Below are 16,904 nucleotides of genomic sequence, written 5' to 3' on the forward strand. Positions count from 1 at the left end.
AGTTTGTACTTAAACACAACGCCTTTCTCTTTGATGGACGTTGTATCAACAGACCGCTGGCACTGCCATGGGGACCCCTGTGGCGTGCTCCTTCGCAAACCTCTTTCTGGGGGCATGGGAGGAGTCTGCCGTGTTTGCGGACAAGAACCCATTCTGTGAACATGTCAGACAATGGTCGAGGTACGTGGACGACGTCTTGGTGGTGTGGTCTGGATCGAATGAGCAATTTGATCAATTTTTACAGTATTTGAATACAAACGAGATAAATATGCAGTTTTTACGGCAGAAATGAGTGATGAAGAGATTGCATTCCTGGACTTAAAATTACTAATTCAGGATGGAAAGCTTTGTAGTAAGGGGTACAGGAAGCCCACAGCTACAAATACTGTTCTGCATGCGAATAGCTTCCACCCTGAACACGTGAAGAAGGCTATCCCTTATGGCCAGTATCTGAGGTTGAGGAGGAACAACAAATTGGACGATGACTTTGAGAGGCAAGCCGATGAACTTACGGATAGATTTGTGAAGAGGGGGTACGATCCAGGGCAGTTAGAGCAGGCAAGGCATCGAGCAAGGGGTGCGGACAGGGCTAATTTACTCACTTCGAAACGTAAGAATAAATCCGAACGAGGGAGGATCACGTTCACCTTCGATTACTCACCAATGGCGGGGAAGATTAGAAAATCTATCTTTTCACATTGGGGAGTGATCTCGGGGGACCAGGATCCGGTACAAAAAGTTGATGGGCCACCAAGAGTGGCTTTTAGGAGAGCTCCTACACTGAAAAATCTACTAACAAATAGTGAGTTCACCTCTCCAAAGTTGACCACTTGGCTTGATAGGACAATTTTGAAGTGTGGTAATTGTGTATACTGTCCCATGCTCCTCCCCCGAAAAAATGTACAGGTGGTAAGGAAATCTTTCAGATCAAGTCCTTTCTCTCTTGTCAGACCGTTTTGTCGTCTATATTTTGTTTTGCCCTTGTGGACGTTTCTATATTGGCCAAACAACTCGCCCCTTGAAAGTTAGAATCGGTGAACATTTGAGTGTGATGAAGTCTGGAAAGGCTGTACCAGACTGTACACCCATATGAATGAGATTCATAGGGGCAAGTATAATGATGTGAGGTTCATAGCTTTGGAAAAAGTTGAAATGCCCAGAAGAGGGGGAAATAGGGAGCTGATGCTCCTAAGAAGAGAAACCTGGATTATATTACAAACTGAAGCGATGGGCCCCTTAGGTCTCAACGACAGGATTGAACTTTCATGTATGCTGGATCCATGACTTCTTAGTGGTAATTGGTTAGGGTGTTTGAATGTCTGTATTAATGTCTGTATTATTGTTTGTGACCTATGCATATTCTGGCCCCTTCTGATGCTGGTTCCAGTGGATGTCCTATAATATGTTCACATCGAGATCTCTACTGACATAACTGGCCCCTTTTGTTCCAGACCATGAGACACCCTTTGTATAGGGAGTTTATGGTGATCACACGCTGGGGTTAATACTCCCAGTTGATGTTCCTCTTTTTTGGCATTTGGGCCAGATCCCTTTGTTTAATTAAACAGGGAGAGTCCATTTGGCTTTTTACGCTACCCTTTTTTAAATATTTTGGGAGCGGAGGTCGGCTGAGGCCCCGATGTGAACATAAATGAATCAAGATATGTTTAAAGTTCTGGCCGCAATCCATCTTAGGAAACGTTTAAACAATATGGTAAATACCCAGTCATCTGTTTCTTGGTTGGCCGTCCTGGCTATTTGTTTTTAAAGGTGTTTTGTTTTAATCACTATATTGCACATTTAATACACTTTTTGAGACATGGGGGGGTGCTGGTGTTTTGAGTCTGGGGAATGGATGGGCATGTACAATTTAGCATGCCCATTGCGTCCGTTTGGACGCACGAGCGCATAAGTGGATGACGGGCATAATATGTCCCCATCTAGTGGTGGTTAACCATAACCTTTACATGCGTCTATTTGTATGCATTACGCGTGCACATGAGCGCCATCCCCCAGGCTGATACCGGAAGTGTTTCCCCCATGCCACAATTGAACTCCTCATGACGCCGACGATTCCCCCGGAAGGGGTGGGGCTACTCCCCGCGATATCCCGGAGGTTCGCCGAGCGCTCACAATGTGGAACGCAGCGTGACCAAGCGTCCTGTTGGACGCGAAACGGCCGTCGCCGATCCTTTCACACCCTAGGCACCCACCAGACCACTGCCACCAGCACCAGTATGTATAAGCAACTATACTAATGTGCACACTGATGTTAACCCCGTTTGTATGGACTTAATCTGGAGGATTAAAAGGCGAGATTTAATAGAGGACATTAGTGCACGCTTCTGCTTCTTTGTGTACATTGTTGTTATACTCTTCCTTCTATGAATTTTGGCGGAGCACATGTCCCAGCATCCTTCGGATTCCCTTATAGGGGTATTGGTGGCAAAGAGTGGTCAGTAGCTTCTTTTCGTTTCCTCCTGCATACTGGTCATACCATGCGGAGAGTGCCACAGTGAACTGCTTCTTTGTTTGAAAACGGCTGGTGGTTGGGTATCAGTGTTGATCGGATACCTCATTATCCTATTCGAGTTTGGTCGAATTCGGATAGTAAACTATCCGAATTCACTCGAAGTTCGATATTCGAGTTAATCACTATCCGAGTCTGTATTCGAGTAAAATATTCGAGCTGGCCTTAAATAACTTTTAAAACTTGTATTGGAGGTCAATGATGCATAAAACCACCTTTTTTATGAAGAAAAACATCAAGTGATTATGTGGTGATGTAGTAGTTATAAAAAAGGTATCAAAATAGTAAATTAACTTCATGAAAAGTGTTTGCATGAGAAGGTGTGTCCAAAATGGTTGGAAGTCTTCTTCTTCTTCTTCTTCTTCTTCTTCTTCTTCATCTTCATCTTCATCTTCATCTTCATCTTCATCATCTTCATCTTCATCTTCATCTTCATCATCATCATCTTCATCATCATCATCATCATCATCATCATCTTCTTCTTCTATATCTTCTTCTTCTTCTTCTATATCTTCTTCTTCTTGTTCTATATCTTCTTCTTCTTCTTCTCTATCATTATATTATGCGTCTTGGTTTTCCTTTCTTTTGTAATATTTTTTTTACTTTATTTGTGGAAATATTTTATTTTAATAACACCATAGTTATATTTGTGTTGATGGCATAATAGGTACTAGTGGCACATTGCAAGCCACAGCGTCTTTTTCTGTGTACCCTGGCGGTGGTAAAACACAGACATCAGCAGGAGGAGGAAGTAGTTGCAGCTATTGTAGTGTGGTAATAGCTGGTAGGAGAGTGGGTGGCAGCAGAAAATAGTTCTTCTTCTGTTCTCCCTGGCAGTGGTAGCAAGCACACAGACAGCAGAAGCTCAATGCAGCTACAGGAGGAGGAGTAGTGTGTGTCAGGCAGTGTGATGTGACTGACATAATAGGCCCTGGTTCCTAGCGGTGGTACCAGGGCCATAAATGAACATCATGAGGTTCCAGACAGCGGTCATGAAGCCCACATTGTGTCCAATACACAATTGGGACAGCACAGTTTTCAACCCGGACACCTCTAAAATAATTTAATTTTTTTTTCAAAATAATGCAGCTATTTGTGAGCGTAAATAGCTGGTGGTGCATGGCCAGCAGCACCTTGTAATGTGTTTCCTGGCAGTGGAAACTACAGACGGCAGGAGGAAATACAGCAGCAGGCAGCGTGAGGAGGTTGAGTGTGTGGCAGACTGGCAGCAGGCAGGAGGGCAGGCAGCGAGACATAATAGGCCCTGGTTCCTAGCGGTGGTACCAGGGCCATAAATGAACACCATGAGGTTTCAGACAGCGGTCGTGAAGCCCACATTGTGTCCAATACACAATTGGGACAGCACAGTTTTTCAACCCGGACACCTCTAAAATAATTTTTTTTTTTCAAAATAATGCAGCTATTTTTGAGCGTAAATAGCTGGTGGCGCATGGGCAGCAGCACCTTTAATGTGTTCCCTGGCAGTGGAGACACAGACAGCAGGAAGAAATACAGCAGCAGCAACAGGTGTAATGTGTGTGTGCCACTTCATGTCCCCCTCTCGCCGACAACAGGGGCCAGGAATTCGCCTTCCACCCAAGCCTGGTTCATTTTGAGAAACGTCAGTCTGTCCACAGACTTGTGAGACAGACGAGATCGCTTCTCAGTGACGACTCCACCGGCTGCACTGAAGCAACGCTCTGACAGTACGCTGGAAGGGGGGCAGGAGAGCACTTCCAGGGCGTACTGCGCAAGCTCGCTCCAGATCAGCAGGTGCTTGACCCAATACTCCATGGGAACAACAGGGGCAATGCTGTCAAGCCCGCTGAAGGACCCCATGTAGTCAGCCACTATGCGGGTCAAGCGCTGTCTGTGACTGGAGAAGGATGCTGCTGCAGGCACCTCTCTCTAGTCCTGGCAGCTCTACACTCATGTAGAGCTCGTTGGTCAGAGACAGCAGGTCTGTGGTGCAAGTACGCTTGCTGCTGGTGGATGGCTGAGGGAAGGCTTCCTCCAAGCGCTCAACAAGGACAGCTGCAAATCCCTCATTTGTTGCGCACGGTCTCCTCCTGAAGGCAGGAACTGGCTGAGCTTCCCCTTCAGACATGGGTCCAGCATCATGCAAATCCAGATGTCCTCCCTCTGCTTCATCTGAAATGACCCTTGGGTCCTTGCGCCGGCACCTCAGCATGTGTGCTGCCATTGGGAAGAGTCTGGCCACGTCTGCTGGCACATCAATGGCAGCCCCAGAGCCGACAGTGCTGTCCTCCTCATCCTCTGCCTCCTCCACCTCATCCTCTCTCCACCCCCGCACCACTCCAGCTGCGCTCTGCTGCTCCCCCTCATCAGCAGCAAGGTCAGGGACCTCCACCAACTCCAAGCCCTCCTCCTCAGAGGTGGCCTGTGAAGTTGCCTGCAGCTCCTGCTGGTCCAAGGCTGTCGCTCCCTCTTCCAGCAGTGCATACAGGGCCCTGTCCAGCACACACACCACGGGGACCCACTCTCACACCATTGCATGGTCCCTGCTTACCATGTTGGTGGCCTGCAGGAAGGGTGCAAGCACTGAGCACACCTGCTGCATGTGCCCCCAGTCCTCCGTGGAGATGATGGACGGGAGGTTGGTGGTGGCACGCCCAGTTGCAGTGATGGTGGCAACTGTTGCTCGTGCAACGTACTGGCTGACAGCTTGTCTCTGTTCAACCAGACGCTCCAACATCGCCAGGGTGGAGTTCCAGCGAGTTGGAACATCGGATCATGAGCCGGTGCTGTGGCAGGTGCAGCTCCTTCTGCACCTCTTCCAGGCTCGCTACGGCTGCAGCCGAGTGCCGGAAATGACGCACAACCTTCCTTGCCGCCTCAAGGAGTCGGTCCATCCCCTGGTAGGTCCGCAGGAACTTTTGGACTACCAGGTTCAGGACGTGCGCCAGGCAGGGGATGTGGGTCAGGTCTCCCCTGCTGATTGCAGCAACCAGGTTTGTCCATTGTCGGACACCACCTCTCCGACACTGAGGCCTCTGGGGGTCAGCCAATTCCTCTCCTGCTCTTGGAGTTTGGCCAGGACATGGTTCGCCATCAGTTTGGTCTTCCCCAGGCTGACCGATTCCAGCAGCGCTTGGCAGTGGCGGGGTTTCACACTGCTGCTGAGGCGGGGGGTTTGGGCTGGTGTGCCGGAGGATGGAAGCGGATCAGAGGAACCTGCTGCAATTCCGCTGACCCTGCATGGTGGCACCACCCACTGCGTTGTTGCTGCTCCTCTGACAGTGCCCGATGCTGCTCCCGCTCCTCACCCCCTTCCACCAAGCTGACCCAATGCGCGGTGAAGGACAGATAGCGGCCTGTCCCAAACCGGCTGCTCCACGAGTCCATGGTGACGTGGACCCGTTGACCCACCGCGTGATCCAGCCCTCTCCCGACATTGGCCATCACAGAGTGGTGAAGTGCAGGGATGGCCGTGCGTGCAAAAAAATGTCGGCTGGGGATTGGCCAATCGGGGGCTGCACACATCAGGAGCGCACGCATGTCGCTCCCCTCCTGCACAAGGGAATAAGGCAGGAGTTGGGAGCACATGACCCGTGCCAGCAAGCTATTCAGCTGACGCACGCGACGGCTGCTGGGAGGCAGAACCCTGACCACCCCTGGAAGGTGTTGCTGAGCAGGGTCTTGCGACGCCTTTTGCTGGCACAGGAATCACTGGAGCAGAGGAGGCCACTGAGGACTGGCTGCCAGAACCTGCCTCAGTGTCGGCGGCAGGAGTTGCAGAGGGAGGAGGAGCAGTGCGTTTCTGACGCACTCCTGCTGGTGCTGCTGGAGGAGGGCGGGTGGCTGCTGCCGACGGCTTCGCAGTGGTGGCGAGTCTGCCACTGCCAGCTTCCTTCAACTTCATGAACTCCTCATGCTCATGAAAGTGTTTCCCTGCCAGATGGTTCACCAGAGAGGTGGTGCCGTATGCAGAGGGCTCCTTCTCTCTGCTGAGCTGCTGGCGGCACTGGTTGCAGGTGGCATACTTGCAATCCACATATGGCAGGGTGAAAAAAATTCCAAATTGGGGAGGTGGGGGGGGGGGGGGGGGGTTTGGTGCGGCTGGTGGCACTGGCAGAACTCTCCGGATCAGCACGCTGTGTGGCCTGCATTCCGCGCCCACTTCGGATCCTGACTATGTCTGCGATGATGATCCTTCTAGCAAGGCCCGCAGACGCATCCTCCTCCTCCTCCTCAGAGCTGATGATATCCCCAGCATCTGCCACCCAGTCTCTGTCCTTCACCCTGTCATCATCATCCTCCCCCTCCGCAAACATGTCCTGCTGGGATGACCCCACAAACTCCCCTTCTGCATGCATGGGCTGATGGACACTCACCACTGTCTGACTGTCCAAAGCATCATCCCCCAAAGTGCCTATCCGCATTTTCTTCCTCCTCCAATTCTGCCACAACAGCACTCCATAGCCTCACTGTGCTTGGGGATAAGAAGGTGCTGAGTGACAGGGTGCTGGTGTTGCCCGCTGGGGCTGGAGAACTGCACTCCTCCTCCTCCTCCCCAGGGAGTGCTGGGCGGCTGCTGCTGCTCTTGCGAACAGGAGTGGTGGCGGGGGTGGAGGAATCGGTTCCAGAGCTAATGGTGGCCTGCTCATCCACCATCAGTTCCACCACAGAGTCTGCGTCCTTCTCCTCAATAGGACGGCTACGACCTGGCGGTGGGAGGAACATCTGCACCACACGCTGCTGCTGTGTCTCTGCAGCGTGACTCCCAGCTGTTGGGCGGCCAAGGCGTCCACGGCCAGTGGCTAACGGCGGAATAGCCACTGGAGCAGACGCAGAACTGCGCATGGTGGTGGTGGTGGCGCGGCTGCCACGACCTCCTCTCTTGCCGATGCCGTTGCTGCCCTTGCTGCCCCTGCCCAAACCGCGGCTGCCAGTGCCAGACATCGTATATTTTTTATATTATACAAATGAAAAAAAAAAAGTTATGTAAGTAAAGGCGGATGGGACAAGTGGGGTACTTTAATGGGGTGGGACTGGTGGTGGTGGGTGTGTGAGGTGACGGACAGGTGTACTCTACAGCAGAGATCGGTGTAGCGCTAACGAGAGAGTGTGCAGTGCGCACACAAAGACTATAATTGACGGTGTCCCTATACACAGACTACAGTACAGTACAATTCAGCGAATACACAATACAAGTAATATAAACAATAGGACGGGTGTAGCACTAGTAACGAGAGGGTGCGGACAGCGCAGACGTGCACTGCGCACACAAAGACCCTAGGTAACGCGGTGACGGACGGTCCCTATACACAGACTAGAGTACACTACAGTACTAACTAAACAATAGAAGAATCTAGCTAAACAATAGAACAGGTGTGACTAGATTACAGAGAGCAGATACAGGACACGTATAGCAGTAAAGCTGGGCCCTGCTAAATACAAAATAGTATAATAATCTATCTAACACAGAAGTAGTACAGTAGAGTAGGACAGGTGAGAGCACAGGTAACTAGAGACTAGAGCACAGAGCAGGGCAGGCTGCCTTGCCTAGGCACAGGGCCTAGCTGCTGCAGCTGCAGCAGCACCAGTGACAGTCTCCCTCCCTAGTCCCTAATCACACAAACTAAACTGCCTAAAATACAATCTATCTACAATACAAAGCAATACAGGTGAATATCAAGTGTTGGAGTGTAAAAACGCTTGGTGAATTGAACAATAAATGCACTACTTGCACAGACAAAAAGCACTGGAGCAGTCTCTCAGTACAGTCAGTCAGTAAGTCACAAGCAGGACGATTGAGGCAACATGGCACCCGCTATTTATAGAGGGGGGCTTGGCCAGGCTCCCCCTCTGTGATTGGCTGCAGTCAGAGGGCTGGGAGCCCTCTGATTCGCTTGTGAGGACTCGAGATGACGTCAACTGCTGATGACGCTATCCGAGCTCCGTATTCGAGCTCAGATAGCTCGGATATCTCCGGATGGCTGATTGCTATCCGAATGCGCTCGGATAGCACAGCCCAGATAGCTAATACTATTCGAGCTCGGTATTTGAGCTTGAATAGTGAAAAAAGAGCTAGGATATCCGAGTATCTCGGATATCCTAGCTCGGATGAGCATCACTGGTGGGTATTTGGTTATATTGGTTGTAACAAATGACCCAGCTTGGTCTTCAATAATATGTAATAGCTTTCAAGTTTATAACCCCACTTGAACCACATAAAACCATAGTGAGAGTGAGAGGTATAACTGTAAATCACCCCCCCCCCGCCCAGCAAAACTTTGATGGCAGCCCCCAATGTTCATGCCCTTTCTGCTTCCATTCTTGATGCCCCACGTTGTCTAAGTGCCCGTCTGCCAAAGGTCATAAAAGAAGTGTGACTGTGTTATTATAACAAGTATAGCCACAGTAATCTGGAAGATGGACCCCTGTATTAGCAGAAGGTAAGACGTTGGGGAACCCCTATAGCTCTGGACCTGCTGCAGTTGTAGGAGTTGCTCCTCCAAAAACCGATGCCTCTGATAAAAGTTGCTAAAAGGTTTTTGAATGAAAAGTTGGTAAATTACTATTATATGCACACATCTACACTGCAAACAAAGAAGTAAGCAATGGAAAGGCTGTTCATTCACTAAATGTTCATTTTCCTCCATAATTGTCCACAACACAGGATAATAACAGATGTTATAATAATTGCAGAAAAATTTGCAGGTTAACATATTTTCTCCAATAGCCTCCAGGCTAGAGAACCTTCGTAATAAATTACCACCATTGATTTTATCTTACTTTTTGATTTAAATATAAGTTAAATATTAAGTACACTATGTTATGGCATAATATGTATAATAGTATTGGCAAAAAGTGATTCTGCTTAAAGGAGAACTGTAGAGAGAGGTGTATGGAGGCTGCCATATTTATTTCCATTTAAGCAATACTAGTGTTGGGCGAACATCTAGATGTTCGGGTTCGGGCCGAACAGGCCGAACATGGCCGCGATGTTCGGGTGTTCGACCCGAACTCCGAACATAATGGAAGTCAATGGGGACCCGAACTTTTGTGCTTTGTAAAGCCTCCTTACATGCTACATACCCCAAATTTACAGGGTATGTGCACCTTGGGAGTGGGTACAAGAGGAAAAAAAATTTTAGCAAAAAGAGCTTATAGTTTTTGAGAAAATTGATTGTAAAGTTTCAAAGGAAAAATTGTCTTTTAAATGCTGAAAATGTCATGTTTCTTTGCACAGGTAACATGGTTTTTACCGCCAGGCAGTCATAAATGTAATAAAGATAAGAGGTTCAATAAACAGGGACCGGTAACGCTAACCCAGCAGCAGCAGCAGCACACGTGATGGAACAGGAGGAGGCGCAGGAGGAGAAGGCCACGCTTTTTGAGACACAACAACCCAGGCCTTGCATGAGGACAAGAAGCGTGCGGATAGCATGCTTTTTACCGCCATGCAGTCATAAATGTAATAAAGATAAGAGGTTCAATAAACAGGGACCGGTAACGCTAACCCAGCAGCAGCAGCAGCACACGTGATGGAACAGGAGGAGGCGCAGGAGGAGAAGGCCACGCTTTTTGAGACACAACAACCCAGGCCTTGCATGAGGACAAGAAGCGTGCGGATATAGCAGCAATGCTTTTTGCCGCCATGCAGTCATAAATGTAATAAAGAGAAGAGGTTCCATAAACAGGGACCGGTAACGCTAACCCAGCAGCAGCACAGAGCACACGTGATGGAACAGGAGGAGGCGCAGGAGGAGAAGGCCACGCTTTGAGACACAACAACCCAGGCCTTGCATGAGGACAAAAAGCGTGCGGATATAGCAATGCTTTTTGCCGCCATGCAGTCATAAATGTAATACAGATGAGAGGTTCAATAAACAGGGACTGGAAATGCTAACCCAGCAGCAGCAGACGTGATGGAACAGGAGCAGGCGCAGGAGGAGAAGGCCAAGCTTTTTGAGACACAACAACACAGGCCTTGCATGAGGACAAAAAGCGTGCGGATATAGCAATGCTTTTTGCCGCCATGCAGTCATAAGTGTAATACAGATGAGAGGTTCAATAAACAGGGACCGGAAACGCTAAACCATCCCAGATGTTCATTGGTCATGTTACTTGGTTGGGGTCCTGGAGTGTTGCGTAGTCGTTTCCAATCCAGGATTGATTCATTTTAATTTGAGTCAGACGGTCTGCATTTTCTGTGGAGAGGCGGATACGCCGATCTGTGACGATGCCTCCGGCAGCACTGAAACAGCGTTCCGACATAACGCTGGCTGCCGGGCAAGCCAGCACCTCTATTGCGTACATTGCCAGTTCGTGCCAGGTGTCTAGCTTCGATACCCAATAGTTGAAGGGTGCAGATGGATTGTTAGACACAGCTACGTCATCTGACATGTAGTCCTTGACCATCTTCTCCAGGCGATCGGTGTTGGAGGTGGATCTGCACGCTTGCTGTTCAGTGGGCTGCTGCTGCATGGGTGTCAGAAAATTTTCCCACTCCAAGGACACTGCCGATACCATTCCCTTTTGGGTACTAGCTGCGGCTTGCGTTGTTTGCTGCCCTCCTGGTCGTCCTGGGTTTGCGGAAGTCAGTCTGTCTGCGTACAACTGGCTAGAGGAGGGGGAGGATGTCAATCTCCTCTCTAAAGTCTCCACAAGGGCCTGCTGGTATTGTTCCATTTTGACCTGTCTGACTCTTTCTTCAAGCAGTTTTGGAACATTGTGTTTGTACCGTGGATCCAGAAGGGTATAAACCCAGTAATTGGTGTTGTCCAGAATGCGCACAATGCGTGAGTCACGTTCAATGCAGTCTAGCATGAATTGAGCCATGTGTGCCAGAGTCCTACCAGAATCCTCATCATCCTCTTGTGAGCGTTGTGATAGTTGTTGTGATGCATCATAGTCGTCACCTTCCTCCTGGTCTGCTTCTGCTGACCATTCGCGTTGAATTGTGGAAGTCCAACGTGCACCGCTCTGGCCCTCGTCAGTGGTGGCATGAAATTCCTGCTCCAACTCCAGCTGTTCCTCCTCCTCTTCTTCGTCATAGCTGCTGGGGCCAGCGTTCCCTGAGGCGGATGGCCTGATGTTGGTACCATCACGCTGATCGTTTTCTCCTTCAGATTCCCCCAGTTGCATCATGACAGCTGTTTCCTTGATTTTTAACATCGACCTCTTCAGTAAACACAGCAGTGGTATGGTAATGCTGACTGAAGAGTTGTCACTGCTCACAAGCAACGTGGATTGCTCAAAATTTTGGAGGACTTGGCAGAGGTCCAACATGTTGGCCCAATCGGATCCACAGAAGCTTGGCAGCTGGCCGGATGCGCCTCGGTACTGCGCCGTCATGTACTGGACCACTGCACTCTTCTGCCCGCAAAAGCGGGCTAGCATGTGCAGCGTAGAATTCCAGCGCGTAGGGACATCACACAGCAAGCGATGGTGGGGGAGATTGAAGCGCTCCTGCATCTTGGCGAGTGCCCCCGAAGCAGTACTGGAAGTTCTACAATGTTTGGCCACTCGACGCACCTTCAACAGAAGATCGGCCACGCCTGGGTATGTCCTCAGGAACCGCTGAACTACTAGGTTCATCACGTGCGCCAGGCAAGGGATGTGTGTCAGCTTAGCCAACCTTAAAGCGCGAATGAGATTACTCCCATTATCACACACAACCATGCCCGGTTTCAGGTCCAGCGGTGCCAGCCACAAATCCGTCTGTTCCTTTATTCCCTTCCAAATTTCCTCCCCTGTGTGCTGCTTATCCCCAAGGCAGATCAGCTTCAGCAACGCTTGCTGACGCATGCCAACAGCTGTGCTGCACTGCTTCCACGATCCTACTGCTGCTGGGTTAGCGTTTCCGGATGAGGTACAGCTTTGAGATGCGTTGGAGGAGAAGGAGTCAGAGAGGTAGGTGCTGCTGTTATCCAGTGGGAGGGACGGCGGTGCAGCTGTTTGTGGCGTGGGCAACACCCGTGCCGTAGCAGGTGAGGAATCGCTGCCAGGCTCCACAAGGTTCATCCAGTGCGCGGTAAGGGAGATGTATCGACCCTGGCCGAACGCACTCGTCCAGGTGTCAGTGGTGAGGTGAACCTTGCAGGCAACGGCATTCTTCAAGCTTCGGGTTATTTTGCTGACCACGTGCTCATGCAACTCAGGCACTGCAGAGCGTGCAAAGTGGTAGCGGCTGGGAACCACGTAACGTGGGATGGCCACTGACATCATGCCCTTGAAGCTGTTTGTCTCCACCAATCGATATGGCAGCATTTCGCAGGCCAGAAGCTTGGCTATGCTGGCTGTTACTGCCACGGCCCGGGGGTCATTTGCTGGCAATTTCCTCTTGCGCTCAAACATCTCCGACACAGACAACTGAACCGTAGCGCTACAACCAACAGCCCGTTGGTTGTTGTGTTTGAAGAACACTGGGAGACCTCAAGAGCACTACTCCGGAAAGTGACAGTGTCAGCGTCGTCTGATGTTTGTGAATGTTGTGAACCACGCAATGGCTGGGCTACTGCTGCTGCTGAGGCGGGTCTGGTGAACCCAAGGGAGGCAGTGTTGTTTCTGGTACCCTGTCCTGACGCGTTTGCCCAAAGAGTGGGATGTTTGGATAGCATGTGACGGCTCATGCTGGTGGTGGAGAGGTAACATCCTCAGTGCAGTCTTCAAAGAAAGCCCAGACTTTGGAGCACCTGCCTCCTTGCTGGCGATTTCTGTTTGCTCCTCTTTTGCCTCTCACTTGAACTTCCACGCTTGTGGTGCCTGAAATTGCGCGCCGCCTACCTTGTGGCACAAGGCGAGCTCGTGCAGCAGTGGGTTCTTCAACAGACTCATCTGTGCTGCTGCTACGACGGCGATGTTCTCGTTCACAAACAAAATCTGGGTCTCTGTCCACAATGTCCATACCCTCCTCTTCCATCTCCTCAAACTCGTCATATGTCATTGTGGGCCGCCGCCGTGGAGTAGAGCTCCCCACAACAACCTCTGCGCAGCACACTCCAACGTCGTCTTCCAGATCTTGTCGGCCGACCTCCTGCAATTGCAACCCCTCCTGCCCAAATTGCTCTGGGATTTGGGTTTCCGAGTCCTCTTCGGACTCGCCTTGTATTTCAGTGCGCGGTGCATTTCCCACAGTTAACGGTTGTGAATCCAGGCACAACATTTCTGGCTGTTCCTCCATTGACCTTTGAAAGGTGGAAGTTTGTTGGGCTGGGAATAGCTCCTGCGAATACCCCATTGTGTCCTGAGGTAATTCATCGGACTGGTTATCTGGCAGTTGTGTGCGTGGTGTCGCTGCCGGTTGTGTCAGCTTTGTGCCCACTGGCTCCTTGTAACTGGCTGAGGACTCGGACCTCGTGCGTGATGTGCTGGTGCTGCTTAACCCACTGCTGGACGCTTGAGAGGTCATCCAAGTAATTATCTGGTCCTGTTCTTTTGGATTTGTGAGGGTTGTTGTCCTGGACAACATGGGCGGTATTGAGTGGGTTTTCTTGGGTGCTCCCCTGTGGCCTGTACGTGAACCGTCAGGGGAAACACCTCTTCCCTTGCCCCTCCCTCTTTCACCGGATTTCTTCCTCATTTCACTTATCCTTACAGTACACGCTGACTGGCAGCAGTACAGTGGCAGTACAGAAATGCTATACAGTACCACTATTCCCAGCAGCGACACAGAGCACAATGCTATACAGTGATGGGTGAGCGGTGTACCACTATTCCCAGCAGCGACACAGAGCACAATGCTATACAGTGGCGGGTGAGCGGTGTACCACTATTCCCAGCAGACACAGAACAGTACACAGAATGCTATATAGTGTGGCTGAACGAGCGGTGTACTACTGTTCCCAGCAGACACAGAACAGTACACAGAATGCTATATAGTGTGGCTGAACGAGCGGTGTACTACTGTTCCCAGCAGACACAGAACAGTACACAGAATGCTATATAGTGTGGCTGAACGAGCGGTGTACCACTATTCCCAGCAGACACAGAACAGTACACAGAATGCTATATAGTGTGGCTGAACGAGCGGTGTACTACTGTTCCCAGCAGACACAGAACAGTACACAGAATGCTATATAGTGTGGCTGAACGAGCGGTGTACCACTATTCCCAGCAGACACAGAACAGTACACAGAATGCTATATAGTGTGGCTGAACGAGCGGTGTACCACTATTCCCAGCAGACACAGAACAGTACACAGAATGCTATATAGTGTGGCTGAACGAGCGGTGTACTACTGTTCCCAGCAGACACAGAACAGTACACAGAATGCTATATAGTGTGGCTGAACGAGCGGTGTACTACTGTTCCCAGCAGACACAGAACAGTACACAGAATGCTATATAGTGTGGTTGAACGAGCGGTGTACTACTGTTCCCAGCAGACACAGAACAGTACACAGAATGCTATATAGTGTGGCTGAACGAGCGGTGTACCACTATTCCCAGCAGACACAGAACAGTACACAGAATGCTATATAGTGTGGCTGAACGAGCGGTGTACTACTGTTCCCAGCAGACACAGAACAGTACACAGAATGCTATATAGTGTGGCTGAACGAGCGGTGTACCACTATTCCCAGCAGACACAGAACAGTACACAGAATGCTATATAGTGTGGCTGAACGAGCGGTGTACTACTGTTCCCAGCAGACACAGAACAGTACACAGAATGCTATATAGTGTGGCTGAACGAGCGGTGTACTACTGTTCCCAGCAGACACAGAACAGTACACAGAATGCTATATAGTGTGGCTGAACGAGCGGTGTACTACTGTTCCCAGCAGACACAGAACAGTACACAGAATGCTATATAGTGTGGCTGAACGAGCGGTGTACCACTATTCCCAGCAGACACAGAACAGTACACAGAATGCTATATAGTGTGGCTGAACGAGCGGTGTACTACTGTTCCCAGCAGACACAGAACAGTACACAGAATGCTATATAGTGTGGCTGAACGAGCGGTGTACCACTATTCCCAGCAGACACAGAACAGTACACAGAATGCTATATAGTGTGGCTGAACGAGCGGTGTACTACTGTTCCCAGCAGACACAGAACAGTACACAGAATGCTATATAGTGTGGCTGAACGAGCGGTGTACTACTGTTCCCAGCAGACACAGAACAGTACACAGAATGCTATATAGTGTGGCTGAGCGAGGTACACAGTGGCAGTAAACAATGCTATATATAGTGTGGCTGAGCGAGCGGTGTACTACTGTTCCCAGCTGCGACACACAATGACTGGGGGGGACCCTGGCTAGCGTGGCTGGAGCGCGAACTACCCTGCCTGCCTACCCAAAGCTAAACCCACAGACAAATGGCGGAGATATGACGTGGTTCGGGTATTTATTTACCCGAACCACGTGACCGTTCGGCCAATCAGAGCGCGTTCGGGTCCGAACCACGTGACCCGTTCGGCCAATCACAGCGCTAGCCGAACGTTCGGGGAACGTTCGGCCATGCGCTCTTAGTTCGGCCATGTGGCCGAACGGTTTGGCCGAGCACCGTCAGGTGTTCGGCCGAACTCGAACATCACCCGAACAGGGTGATGTTCTGCAGAACCCAAACAGTGGCGAACACTGTTCGCCCAACACTAAGCAATACCAGTTCTCTGGCTATCCTGCTGATCCTCTGCCTCTAATACTATTAGCTATAGCCCCTGAACAAGCATACAGCAGATCAGGTATTTCTGACAATTTTGACAGATATGACAAGATTAGCTGCATGCTTGTTTCTGGTGCGATTCAGCCACTACTTCAGCCAAATAGATCAGCAGGGCTGCCAGACAACTGGTATTGCTTAAAAGGAAATAAATATGGCAGCCTTCATATACCTCACTACAGTTCTCCTTTAACCACTTAAAGCGGAATATAACCCTGCATTTCAACTTTGCTCTAAAACATTATTTACAGCATATTATATGCAACCAGCATTTTTTTTTTACTAGACCAGCATTGGAAGGGTTAAACACAGAGGTTTAAAGTTCCATGGAGAGATATGCAGAAGTTCAGATAGATACATTTAACTAAATAGAATGTAACAAGTGATAAATGTTACACACTCTTTGGCTGTCCTCCAGCTCCTTCTCAGTCAGAGAGAGTCACATTCAACACTTAGATACATTTATGTAAACAAAATGTATCTTTATAAGCTTCGGATGCGTCTGCAGTTCTCTCCAGGAACTTTAAAGCTCTGTGTGTAACCCTTCCAATGCTGGTCTAGTAAAAAAAAAAATGCTGGTTGCATATAATATACTGTAAATAATGTTTTAGAGCAAAGTTGAAATGCAGGGTTATATTCCGCTTTAAGGACCCTGGGCTTAAATCCCCTAGTGACCAGGCCATTTTTCACTAATTAGGCCACTGCAACTTTAAGGGCTTGCTGCAGGGCCGCAA

The 16,904-nt window shown here is 49.8% G+C and overlaps 1 protein-coding gene across 1 annotated transcript in view; it reads left to right on the plus strand.

Annotated features, from left to right (window-relative positions):
* The first annotated feature begins 288 nt into the window (after positions 1-288).
* LOC137543594 (NXPE family member 4-like) overlaps positions 289-16,904 on the plus strand; it is a 55,797-nt gene continuing 39,181 nt past the window's right edge. The window contains exon 1 of the mRNA XM_068264694.1: positions 289-558. Within this exon, the coding sequence (XP_068120795.1) occupies positions 289-558 (270 nt within the window). The remainder of the gene's footprint in view (positions 559-16,904) is intronic.

Source organism: Hyperolius riggenbachi, unplaced genomic scaffold (assembly GCF_040937935.1).
Source record: "Hyperolius riggenbachi isolate aHypRig1 unplaced genomic scaffold, aHypRig1.pri scaffold_109, whole genome shotgun sequence".
Lineage (NCBI taxonomy): Eukaryota > Metazoa > Chordata > Amphibia > Anura > Hyperoliidae > Hyperolius > Hyperolius riggenbachi.